The sequence below is a fragment of the Protomyctophum bolini genome (genome assembly GCF_963924005.1).
Source record: "Protomyctophum bolini genome assembly, chromosome: 7".
NCBI classification, from domain to species: domain Eukaryota; kingdom Metazoa; phylum Chordata; class Actinopteri; order Myctophiformes; family Myctophidae; genus Protomyctophum; species Protomyctophum bolini.
In genome coordinates this window covers 24131045-24144524 of record NC_137868.1, presented here as the reverse complement: position 1 = coordinate 24144524, position 13480 = coordinate 24131045, and the positions used below count along the sequence as shown (strand labels likewise).

At 42.2% G+C, this 13480-nt stretch overlaps 1 protein-coding gene across 2 annotated transcripts in view; it reads left to right on the top strand.

The window, feature by feature from the left end:
* sh3bp5b (SH3-domain binding protein 5b (BTK-associated)) overlaps window positions 1–13480 on the top strand; it is a 30253-nt gene that overhangs the window by 7824 nt on the left and 8949 nt on the right. The window contains exons 2-5 of one of the 2 annotated variants that reach the window (XM_080767497.1): window positions 10668–10791; window positions 10978–11142; window positions 11764–11894; window positions 13192–13234. In XM_080767497.1, coding sequence (XP_080623623.1) covers window positions 10693–10791; window positions 10978–11142; window positions 11764–11894; window positions 13192–13234 — 438 coding nt within the window. In that variant the 5' untranslated portion in view covers window positions 10668–10692. The remainder of the gene's footprint in view (window positions 1–10667; window positions 10792–10977; window positions 11143–11763; window positions 11895–13191; window positions 13235–13480) is intronic. The other variant, XM_080767496.1, reaches the window with a different exon arrangement.

Genomic DNA, 13480 nt, shown 5'->3' with positions numbered 1-13480 from the left:
AAAAGACCTCTGTTTCATAGATAATGTAAGGGCCAAGATGTTTCTTGGAAAGTGACCTTGTAGATTTTTATCAATCCTTTCTCAGTTTGTCTCTCTCTGCTTGGTCCGCTCACTGCTAGCTAGACTGCAGTGGCATTTTTTATCAGATCTATGTCTCGCTGCACTGCAGTAGCAGCCAAGCTCCTAATGAGAATCTTACACTGGATGCTCTCACTTCAAGGAATTTGATGATGACCACAGCTAAGGTTGTTCTGGATAAGACTATTATTGTGTTGGATAGTTTTCAATTAAAGTCCTATAGAAGATTAATTGTATTAATACTAAGAACTTCCATCCAACCCACCTTCTATCATAGCAATACACATGGTATATGCATCTTGAACTTAAATGTCATGGTGAATTCAGCCGATAACGAGCCTGGCATTATTTATTTTTGTATACATTTGTTTTTACACCAACAGCATTTACCTATCTACAGTATTATGTCATAACTGTGCTTGATGCACACATAAAAAGAGAGCTGTCCTGATTCAGCCTATTATTAATTCAAATGCGCACAAATTACTTCAACATCAATGAAGAACACATGTAACATTTATTTTGGCCAGCACACTTTGTTTCCATTGGCACATAATTATTACGACATAGAAAGTGTGCAGCATCTCTACAGTGTACAGTACCATACTGTATGTACCATAACATACTTAGGCCAAGACAAGACTGTTTTACAAGTAGACCTTGTGTACTGCTATGAACATGCAGCACACCCCTGAGATTGATCTCGACAGAGTAAGAACATTCTGTACTGTGGGAGCGCTAAAATAAATGTTTTATTAGATGATGGTGAGGGTTCATTGGCATCACGTTCTTGGCAAAAATTCTGTAATGGTTTCCGGTTGAATTTAGGATGCATGTGAGAGAGAGGCATGTAATGTTCTCTTGTCCTGTTATTAATTGAGCCGTTGTTTTGAATGAAGAGTCATACATTTACTAGAGATTTGAATTTGAATTTTCCTACATCTGTTTTTAACCCACCATTAATAAGGCGTTCGTATCTGTCTTTTCTGTCTCTCCATTTCCCACTGGTGGACCCCAAAAAACATTTGTGTTCTTCCTCAGCTTATTTGCCATGTTTTGGACACACACATGCGTGTGCGCCATTAGTTGGCCAAATGTGAGTAGTAGCCTGCCCTGGACACAGAAACACGACTGATTATATGATTTGCATGAGCACATACTATACTATACCATGGCCATCAACTGCTATATCAGATAGACTTGACGACTGTGCCCAATGATATGAGATGCATCTGTTGTTTGCCTACTCATTCTGTTCTTCACTATTTCTCATTGTGTGTGTGTGTGTGTGTGTGTGTGTGTACCTTACACACTGTTTTGATTTCAGAATATGGCCGCCATTATTGCACAGTGTGTGCTTTCAATCCACCCTCCAAATTACCCTTCCTTTTTTCCTCCTCCATCCCTGCATAGCTCTGCCGTTCTCAGTCACTCGTCTGTAGTACTCTGTACTATACACCAACACTACGACTTGTTAGTTTTTAGTATCAGTGAATTGGAAAGTCTTTGCACGCTCTCACCCATGCTGTAGTACTGATAAGTGCACATTATTTACTGTTGGAGATAAGCAAGGAGTGTTGAAGGGGCGGAGGGAAACCGCTTACTTTAACCTTGGAGTTTAAGAATGAAATGCAAAAATGTTGTTTGTAAAACAAACCGGGCTGATATCTTCCTGTTACAGGACGATGGTGTCTCTAACTCCCAGGAACATGTTGTCCTGTTGTTATAGAACAGTCTCTTTATCCCCCAGGAACATGCTATAAAGGAAAATTAATAATACTCAAATCTATTGCTCAGTATTGTTCAACATGACCACTGTTATCGGCTATTGTGGGAATGAAACCTGTGATCTTTCACTCATGGAATGATCTCTTTAGCCAATGTATGTCCCCACATGCTCCTTAATAGTGCTACTGCATATTTCAATCACTAACCACTTTGAATGCACATCTTTCTCTGTGTGCCGCTGAGTCTGCTCTTCTGGTATCTGAACCTATAACAGTTTTAAACATTCAGGAGTGTTCTTTGTAACATCATGAAATATAGATTATCTTCATTTTACTTTCTACTTTCCATGCCTCTTGATTATTTAGTTTTGGCGAAAGTCACTCAAGAGTTTTCAACCCCTCATGATCCAAACGGTCATGATCCAAACTCTCCAGCGGTCCCCTGGTGTGGTAGACAGAAGGTGGTATAAATGAGTATAACAGAGGTGTTATGTTGTGTGGGTCTGAACAAGAAAGAGTTTAGACAGTGGAGGCCCCGATGGTATTGAATGAATAAAGAGCTAACTGCTTTATTTTCTTTTTCTTGATTTGTCCAGTGTTGAGTTGTTGACAAAGTCAACACTCCTCCTTCCCCTACAAATGACTTGTCGAAATGGGCGGACACGTGGGGACACAGTGATTCTCTGGCAAATACATAAAATTGTTAAATACAAAGCACACGTGCTTAGTATTGATACAATCGATTATTTGCATTTCAAAACGATACGATACAAAGTCAAACGATGAAATAGAATTAGATTTTTCGATATCGTTACACCCCTATCCATTACGGCTCTCATCTCTTGCAGCGACTGAGGTCCATTTAACAAGAAACAATTTAAATAAATCATGTGCTACGGGCTCCTCTGCATTTTCTATACAGTACTGTATGCACACACACACACACACACACACACACACACACACACACACACACACAGACTGTGTCTATCAACTGGGATTTTGCAAGTCACCCGAGTGTTGCGCCGAATGTGGTGACCTATCGATTTCTGTTCCACCCGCTGGCTGCAGGCGTCTTCCAATGGACGAGGTTTGCAGCAGATGAGGTGAGGTCACGTGCTGTTAACCCATTTTGGGCTGGAACCCCTTTTGGTGTGAGCATTATGTTATGCTTTAGCTATTGAAAAATAGTAGACCTACAAGCTCATAGCGTGAACGTCAAGAACGACTGACATAGAAACATAGCTTTTTCAGAAAACTGTCAGGATGTAGAAGACATTTATAGAATCTCAGGTCAAAATGGGTCATGCAAACGTCACTTTTCTTTCCCGTTTTCTTTTCCCGTCTCTTTATCAGCCTTTGGCCATTTAAACCTGCCTACACAGCAATACCATGAACAGAGATTGATAGGAGGACGCTGTTGTAGGACGACCTTATTGCATTTGTGAAAAGGGAAAGGAAGAGAGATTGAACATTCTGTAAGTTGGACAGTGGTATCCAAATACAGTGGTTTTGAAAATCAGATGGGAAGGAAAGAGGGAAGAGAGACATGGATAACATAATGCATACCCCAAAAAAAGAAAAATACATGTTCTGCCTGTTGTTTAAGTTATGTCCTCCATGACTACAGCTTTACATAGATTAGACAGATGCAGGGCTTTGTCGATTCACATACGGGGGGGGGGGGGGGGGGTTAACGGAGGGAAAAGGAGAGGGAGAAGCAATGAGGCTTTATCTCAGTCCTTTAGACGATGATCCTCTGGAATGGTGACAGTGGGGATTATTATAATATCTTTGGCACGGCTAGAATTGAGTGCAGTGAGGGGGAGAGTGTACTATGATGGCTAAAGAGAACAAGTAGAGATGTGTGTGGGGGGGTGACTTCAGTTGATGTATGAGATTGTTCTGGCTCTGAGTAAAGGAGACTGGAGCCCACAAACCTGTCTCATTAAAGATGGATGGAAAATGGCAATGTGCTGCATTTTGGGTAGAGATAGACCTGCAGCCCATTGTGCCAGGAGGAGGAGATAGACCTGCACCCCATTGTGCCAGGAGGAGGAGATGATAGACCTGCAGTCCATTGTGCCAGGAGGAGGAGATAGACCTGCAGTCCATTGTGCCAGGAGGAGGAGATAGACCTGCAGTCCATTGTGCCAGGACGTAGAGATAGACCTGCAGTCCATTGTGCCAGGAGGAGGAGATGGACCTGCAGCCCATTGTGCCAGGAGGAGGAGATAGACCTGCAGCCCATTGTGCCAGGAGGAGGAGATAGACCTGCAGTCCATTGTGCCAGGAGGAGGAGATAGACCTGCAGTCCATTGTGCCAGGAGGAGGAGATAGACCTGCAGCCCATTGTACCAGGAGGAGGAGATAGACCTGCAGCCCATTGTGCCAGGAGGAGGAGATAGACCTGCAGCCCATTGTACCAGGAGGAGGAGATAGACCTGCAGTCCATTGTGCCAGGAGGAGGAGATAGACCTGCAGTCCATTGTGCCAGGAGGTAGAGATAGACCTGCAGTCCATTGTGCCAGGAGGTAGAGATAGACCTGGAGTCCATTGTGCCAGGAGGAGGAGATAGACCTGCAGCCCATTGTGCCAGGAGGAGGAGATAGACCTGCAGTCCATTGTGCCAGGAGGAGGAGATAGACCTGCAGTCCATTGTGCCAGGAGGAGGAGATAGACCTGCAGTCCATTGTGCCAGGAGGAGGAGATAGACCTGCAGTCCATTGTACCAGGAGGAGGAGATAGACCTGCAGTCCATTGTGCCAGGAGGTAGAGATAGACCTGCAGTCCATTGTGCCAGGAGGTAGAGATAGACCTGCAGTCCATTGTGCCAGGAGGAGGAGATAGACCTGCAGCAGTTTGTGGTTTTAGACTATGGCACTATGTGTGAATTAATTTTTTTTTTTTTACTGTGTTCCAGACATGGGATTTGAACGGGGATCTGTTGCCATATGGCCATGAATCTAGTCTAGTCGGAACCCTGTGGTTATGTTGTCTGGTGCCATGTCATCCCTCAAGCATGCATCTTTACCTTTCTCACTTTCTCTGTTGGCCTTTGCCTAGCTTTCTGTTGCTTTCGTTTTTGTCATTCGCTTTTTATTTCTTTTTGTTTCTCTGCTCATTTTCACTCCATATCTCGTTTCTTTTTGGGGATTTTATTTGGTGGATTTAAGGGGGGGGGGGGGGTAATCGCATCAACACGCCACTTCATAGTAGCAGCCTTGACACAACGTTGTGTGTGGGTGTGGGTTTCCTATTGTTCCTCTGTGTGTGTGTGTGTGTGTGTGTGTGTGTGTGTGTGTGCTAGCAACCATAAATATATGCAACCTGGTAAATGTGTGTTTCATGCGTCTGTGTGCTGTGTATAGTACAGTATATGTCAGAGTATATAATATGTACTGTGTGGATATAATTATAACTTTTTTATTGTGTTTTTGTGTGTATAAAGCTATCAACTATAGAACTAGATCAAATGTTTTCAACCTTTCATGTCATCATGACACTGCAGTCAGTCTGCTGCACACTAGACTGACAAATTAAACTCCTTTCTTAATGCCCCAGAAAATCCATGTTATGCAATGGACAGCCTTTACTGTCTCCATTGTCTTAACCTCAGGACAGGGTCTGGCTCTGAGCCGAGATGCAGCTGTCAATCAATGGAACTGTAAGTGCTGTCAGGGGAAAATATGCATGTGATGTTTGAAAGCTACATGGCTGTCGGCTTAAGCTTTTGTTGGTTCCAGAAAAATGCTCTCATCTGACAACTGCGAGGGAATTTTGTTTTAAACCGCAGCAGAGTATGCTAATTTAGGAAGGACAGTCAAAAACAGTACAAAGGAACAGAAATGCACAATGCACAGTATTTATTGGACTAATATCATCTCATCTGCATGATTTTGACTTTTGCCTTGTTTGTGATGTTTGTCTGGGCGACCAAAATGTCCCTGCAGGATCAATAAAGCGATCTCTCTGTCTCTTTGTCTGTGATGCTCTAGTCACATCCTGACGAAGGCGAAAGGCTGAAACATTGACAAATGACAATATGATGAAGATTTCTAATGATCAAGCATGCTCAATGGCTGAAGTGTGTTACTTTGAAATGGTTTACATGTTGCCTGTGTACTGAAAGTAGGAGGGTGAGGTCACTCAGGAGCAGTATATATCATCAAACTGTGTAATATCATCAGTAAAAAGTGTAAATGTTTGTTTTCTTAGCTCTTTTTGTGACCAGACAGGTATTTTAGGGCTATACTGTACTTCTTTCTACAAGTATCATGCTAGTCCCTTTTGAAAAGGGTTTGAGGAGATTGTGAGATGGTGATCTCACAACGTAAAGGTTGTTTAAGCTGTCTGGCCCTTCACTTAACTATCCAGACCTCTCCCAGCATTCATGGGTGAAGAGTTGATCACATCTCATACGGTCAATAAGGGCAGGAGTCATACCTCTAAAAGACGTGACATATCTGTGTTAATTTGTCCATAAAAGAGCGTAACTTGAAGATCAGTAGTTTGATACCTCCCTTCACTTGAGGCACGTGCGGTCCATTCCGTCTTTGAACTCTGCAGCTCCTCTGCAGATATGTAGGACAGTCACAACTTGTTTGCGTCTCTCCCCAAACAGTGAATGTCCCGGTGAGGGTCATGGTTAGTTGAATGGGACCTGGCAGAAAGCAGGGCATGTCAACATCCCTGAAGCAGCTGGCCTCTGTAAGGAAAGGACACTTCGCTGACTAATCTTACTTCCTTGTCACAGAACTTAATTGCCTGGCTTACTTGAGCAGGATAGATTAAAAGTGGTTATTGTGGAAAATTGGCCCTCTTCCTCCTGTGTTAATTATATGCCAGAGAAGTCTGTTTTGGTTGGCACGTTGTTGATGCTAGGAAGACAGGAAGGCCTTTCACGATTAACCAGTCTCCCTGTGATGGGCTGACTTCACAGACAACAGAGCAGTTTGGACAGCCAGGAGCTTATCTTCACATGCCAGCTCACTATTGACGTCTCCGTTAAGGGCTCACGGGTTGCTGTGATTAATTAGAACAGATTATTATTAGTTTTATTATTAGTTTTCTTAATGCTCAAATGAGTGTTGTGGCTTAATACTTACTTTCCTTATACTTGCTGCATGCTGCTGTTTTGTGGCTTAACGTTGAGGCAAAACATGTGCAGAGCGACTAAAAGGCGACAAAGGGCCATAGATGAACTTGTCTTTGCATCCAGGCTCCCGGCAGCTTTATTGGAGAGCTGATCAATAACTATTAAATATTAGTCTTCTTCAGGGAAACATTTTCAGTACATTATGTGTGTGGCGTGTATTAAAGTATGTACTGCTGCTAAGTTGGAGCAGAGTTTTGCATTGGCTTCTTTTTTACAAAGTTTTCAAGCCCTGTACGGCCAAGCACAAAAGATGCACTTGAAGGCATGTCTACCTTATTTGCAGTGGTGTAATGGTACCACGGCACGGTGTGCACGTGCATCACGTGCCAACATGTGCGCATGCACACACAGAAAAACTGATCGCCTATTACCGGTATGCCTAGTCGTGTTTATATGAGAGCTTTAGACACACAAAACACACTGGCAAACGGAAAGACAAGATGCATCAAGAAACAATATTAATAATAATAATGCAGAGCACACAAGTGTAAAAACAAACGGCAAATGAGCTTCTGAAAGAGTATTCAACATTATGTTGTTAAAGATTAACAGGAAACGAGCTAAATTGGGTCAGGGGAAATTATGGAATGTTAAACTGAAATGTGTAACCATGGTAACCATGGTTATTGTAGGCCTACATGCAGAGAAGATGTTCTTCACTTCATAAATTATAAAAAACACACTATCTTTTTTTTTTTTTACGTTTCTTGACTAAAATAGACCAAACGGGCTGGTAGTGTTTACTAGTCTAGAGAGTGTTTGATAGAGAGAGGCAGGGGCACAGGAAGAGAACACGTGTACTGTACTGTAGTTTGGAAGTCTTGTGGCCAACGTGACAGACTGACACACTTTTTACAGGATGATGTTATGGGTGAAAAAAGTTACAGTCCCTGTCTTTCTCTTTCTGAACATGAACAAATGTGAAGATTTGTGACTTTCAATAAGACCCAAATTATCGGTCTGATTCCCCACCCTATACACAGGTGTGTCGTGTCAGAAAAGGGGAACCAGAATTAGGAAGTACATACTGACATGAATGGTATAGTAAGTGGATTGTATTTATATTGTCTTTCCAACACTTCAAAGCTCTTTACGATGTATTTCACATTCACCCACACATTCCCACTGGCAGTGGAGGAACCACACAAGGCATCAACCTGGTCATTTGAGAGTGTTAAGGGGTTAAGTGTCTTCCTCAAGGACACTTATACACGCAGCCAGGAGGACGGAATTTAACTGGGAACGTTCCAACTTCTAGACAACCTTCTGAGCCTGGTACAGGACTAACAGGATGGGGCATATAATGCAATAGTCTAGTAGGAAGGAGGGGGTCCCATGCACCCGAAAGATATATTTTTATTTTTATAATCCTTAAGGTGTCTAGTTAATGAATTTTGATGTTCCCCGAGCTTATTATTGTCCCATATATGTTGTGTCCGTCCTGTATTTTCGGCTGTGAAACATAGCTCCTGAACTATGCATCAGACAGAGACCATTCAACCCATTTTATGTTTGTCTTTGCATGATGAATTGATTGATATGAAGATTGGCCATGGTTCCATCATGTGTAGTGCATACAAATCCAAATAAACACAAACTAAATAAAAATTTGCCTAAACTGAAGACGGTAGAACAGATGCATGTTATATAGACAATACGGTACACATGACAATTCTATATGCAACATTGAATCATTGTGCATTCAAGGAGCATGGTATACAGAAGAAGAGGCCATAGGATGGGAACAAGGCAGAGGTTGTTTTGGCTTTTGCTGCACTGGCACATTGATGGCCACGGCTAATATAATTACATTGAGCACGGGGTGATGTCAGAAGGTCTGGAAATATGCTAGCTTGCAGGTCCTCTCTGTGGCCTTTCCAAGAAAAATGTGTCACGTGTCGACTGACAGTTTATCCGGAGAGGAATCTCCTAATTTGTAGCCTGATGTTTTTGCTGACATTGTTGTCCTCAATATGGGATTTAATTCTGTATATGGTCTGTTTGTGATGGTGACCTAGATTTTAACTGATAATAGGAAAGATGGATGGAGAGAGTAAAGTTACTTAGTGGTGTAAATACACGGTCCTCAAGTCAGTCTCGAAATGCTTTGCTCAACTAGGAACTGAAGACAATCTCACAGCCTTTGGACTGGGTGGAAACAATTAGAGAGTTAGAAAAATTGAAAACTACATTTATTAAAAGTCCATGACACTTCATATTGGGACAGTGATTGGTTTCCGAAGCAGAAGGCGTATGTTTGTTAGTGCCATTCTAGCAACTACCCAATGTATTTGTAGTTGTATTTATAGAAGTCCCGAGGTGATCAGTAGGTGGAGATCTCAGATTTTCAGGTATCATGAGAATGAGACTAGCATCCCCTTGACAAATGAAAATATACTTAAAATGTGTTGTGTCTGTCTTTATTCTGACACACACACACACACACACACACACACACACACACAGCTTTGTTTGGTTTAAAGCCATGACTCAGCTCTTTTCACCCACAGATATATAAAGAGCTTAACACAATACAGTCTGCTAGGAAGACATACTGCCAGTTGCTACAATGAAGAGATTAGAAGTGGAAAGTAGGAAACTGGAAAAGATTAACTTTGTGCATCTTGATGTTGCATTACTGTAACAGCGAGGGGCACCAACTGTGAGAAAACGCTACTTCCACCGAATTAATTACATTTCCCCCAGAAACTGATAAATTAGCGCCCGACAATTCCCGACAATTGCACCCGAAAAATTGGTTTGGACCACAATTCTTATGAGACGATTCTAAGATGTATGTTGAAGAATGTTGTTCTGCAAAGAGAAATTACTTCCGTGACCCAGGGGATGAACGAGTGACACCAGGACCTTACGTATAATAGGCCAGTGGTTCTCAAAGTCTGGTCAGGGTAGTCATTCCAAAGGGGCGTTCCAAAGGGGTCTCCAGCAAAATGAGGATGGTTGTATATACTCTGTTACCTCGCCACTTACGGTGACTTACCATTATACAGTAGACATTAGACAACTAGAAGTTTGTTTGAACTACTAAATATCTAACAAAAATCTTCTTATGGGGATCCTTGTTACAAGACATTAAAATGGGGGTCCATGGCCTAACAATTTAGAGTCTGTGACACAAACATATTTGAGAACCGCCGTTTTACGCTACATCTCAAAGTATTTTTGTCTGAGCCCAGGAGAGCACACATACTGTACAGTGACTAAGGAGGTGTTCAGACTGAGCTGACGGTAGCTCATGCCGTAGGATGAAGCAGAGATGTTATTTAAACCTGACATTAATCATATAAAAATAGACGTGACACCAAATACAAGAAAATGGAAGCTCCTTGAATGCAAAGAAACATTTAATTGCGCTGTAAGGCAGTGCAAAGTACAAGTACTTGTAGTGTGTGTGTGTGTGTGTGTGTGTGTGTGTGTGTGTGTGTGTGTGTGTGTGTGAGAGTGAGAGATTGGTAATGCTTGGCTTCGGTCCACTCTGGGACACAAAGACTATTGATGTTGTTGGGTTTGCTATTTTCTTCACAGTGACACTGACAAATCTAATTTTGTGCTATTTTTAGCCAAGTCAGCTGTGTATGTGGTTGGTAATCACAGTCCTAGTATAAAATAGATCAACAACGATGTGGAAAATGTATATACCCTCATTAGAGAAGTGCCTTCTTTTTGTTATTGTTGTTTTCAAGCCTGAGATACTGAAAAAGACAAGGAATGGCAGGAGAGAGAAATGGGGAAGGACACGCAGCAAAGGGCTTCGGGTCGGATTCGAACCCAGGGTCGGCTGCACGGATGGTGCATGTGCTCTACCAGGTGATCCACTGGGGTGCCCCATCTAAAAAGTTTTTATGGTTTAATCACTGTGATGGGAAGTGATAATTACATTTAGAAGAAAGGGAGTCTACTGCCGCGCCTCAGCCAAATAAAGTATTTTTTATTGATTATATATTTTACAGTATATGTTCAACGGATAACTCTCTCTTCCTACCTTTCTGTTAGGCCCAGCTAGAAGCCCAGAAGGCCACCCAGGATTTCCAGAGGGCCACGGAGGTTCTGCGGGCAGCAAAGGAAACAATCTCCTTGGCAGAGCAGAGGCTCCTAGAGGAGGACAACCGTCAATTTGACTCTGCCTGGCAGGAGATGCTCAACCATGCCACTCAGAGGGTGAGAACAGTGAAGGGAAGAGCAGGGGGGCATCAGAAACACACTTCATTCATTTTTGTTTCTTTAGGGCAGTGGTTTTCAACCAGTGGTCCGGGGACCACCAGTGGTCCTTGAGGGGGTTCCAGGTGGTCCGCAGCTAAATGATGCAGAGTTTGTGACCAAATGGACCCTTATTAGATCTTTAACTTTTGAGAGTGTAAAATGAAGGGTCCATTTGGTTTCATTTTACGCTCTCAAGAGTTAAATCATTGTTAAACATCTGCATTACTTAATTTACAAGAAGTCTCCACAATTAGAGAATGTAAAATGATTGTTATTCAACGTTTGCCCGTTATCTCTCCTAATGGTACCAACATAAATATTACAGCATGGAATTGTGGACAAAGTCTTGTCCAACCATAACAGATACATTTTTGTTTTGGTTCTGAAAGGCTGAATATCATCAAATGGTGGTCCGTGGCTCAAATGCTAAACAAATAATGGGCCTTAATATGAGAGGTTGAAAACCACTGCTTTAGGGGCCGTTCTATTTTCATCAGCACTAAACTCTTTCCCATGAATAATTATGTGTTTTAAAATATGTAAAACGGACTTATCGTGACTTCTTATTGGTTTCTGCAGGTGATGGAGGCGGAGCAGACAAAGACGAGAAGCGAGCTGGTTCACAAGGAGACGGCCGCTAAATACACATCAGCCATAAGTCGCATGAAACAGCTGGAGAAGAAACTCAAACGCACTATCAACAAGTCCAAGTGAGTCCCCTGCACTGTGTTCTGACTGCGAAGCACTCCGGGCAGCACACCCCTGCGCCTCCGCCTCCCAGTTCTTCTGCCCCTTTTTCCATACGGTTGTCACGTTTTTTCCTTTTACTTTAAACCTGATGTAAACAAGTATTAGTGCTTTTTCTGGTTTTATCCTCGTAGCAGTTTTTGTATTGACCTATTTACAAATGTCAATCAAGCTTGTTTGTTAAATGTAGGCTATATAATTGTACAATCCTATGTGGTAGGTTATATTAATGTCTGATTGTCTGTAGTTATGAATGCCTTTAGTTATGTCCATAGACTACTTTATCAGCAGGATTCAGCGTTTTAGCCAAAGCGATAATTTAAGCATAGCTGCATAATAACGATATAATTAGATCTCTCTTCAACAAATGGGAGCCAGTGGCAGGCTTTCTCCAATTGCTGTCTTTTTCATAATTCAGTGTTCTAGCCAAAGTGATGCAGGCCTAATTATTATATTATTTTCATTCCATACCAAAACTGTGTCACGTGCGTGCATGTGTGTGCGCACCTCATCTTTTATATGGTGTGTGTAACATTCAAAATGTTCTGTACATTATGTAACGTTTTCCCAGTGATACTCTGGGTTGTGGACTGTTAAATACTGTACTTGATCTCTCACCACAACAACGGAACAGAACGGTCTTCAAGACGAGTCCAGCTTAATGCATTCCCTTTGTAAGGACCCCTGAACAAAAGGCAGTTAATTCTTAACCTAAAGTAAGAATACTTTTCAGCAAAATAGTTAATCCTCAACCAGAACTTATGTAAGACATTCCGTGAGTGCTGTGTCCATACATCAGTTATTAAACATTTGTTTGTGGAAGGCAGTGTCAGGCACACTCCTATAGTCATTCCAGCTGTCAGTGAGCTCATTGGCCAACAGGGTTGAGAGTTGCCTGCTGTTGGAAACCATACGTATTTAGATACATTGTTAATATACTGTATAGGGCCTTTTTTATACCAATTGTATTCTGCGAGGGAACTTCAGTTCTCAGCTTCACTCGGCTCAGAGTGCTTTAGGATCGCGGTCAGTTTATTAAGTTAACAGATGTGCTGTTAATTGTGTGTGTGATTTGTCTCTGAATGGAGAGGGCTTATGTTTCAGGCTTGCTGTGTGTAGCCTCAGCTATGGGTTCCGTTAAGCCATTCTGCACAGTTAGCACACCCACCCCCTGCAGTTTGTCCTGGCAATGCTTTTCTGGGTTATTTGTTTTTCTTTTCCTATTGGTTCTAACAGCCTCTATCCCCTTTTTTCCCACAGGCCTTACTTTGAGCTGAAGGCAAAGTTTTATCTGCAGCTGGAGGTATGTGCTGGCTACTAGCTTGTAGCATACTTCCATCTATAGCCTCTTAAGTTTTAATGACTGTGTTGTTGTTGTGGCCATAGCAGGGGTTTCTAGGCTATTTTGGTTTAATCAGTGGTAAACAACCTTGACCTTGAACTGTGAACATCATTTTACAAGTAATCTCAGTTATAGCACCTTTGTGGGGCTACAGGTACAACCCATTTCCACTATACCCGTACGTTTGTAGCATTGCATTAGATGGCT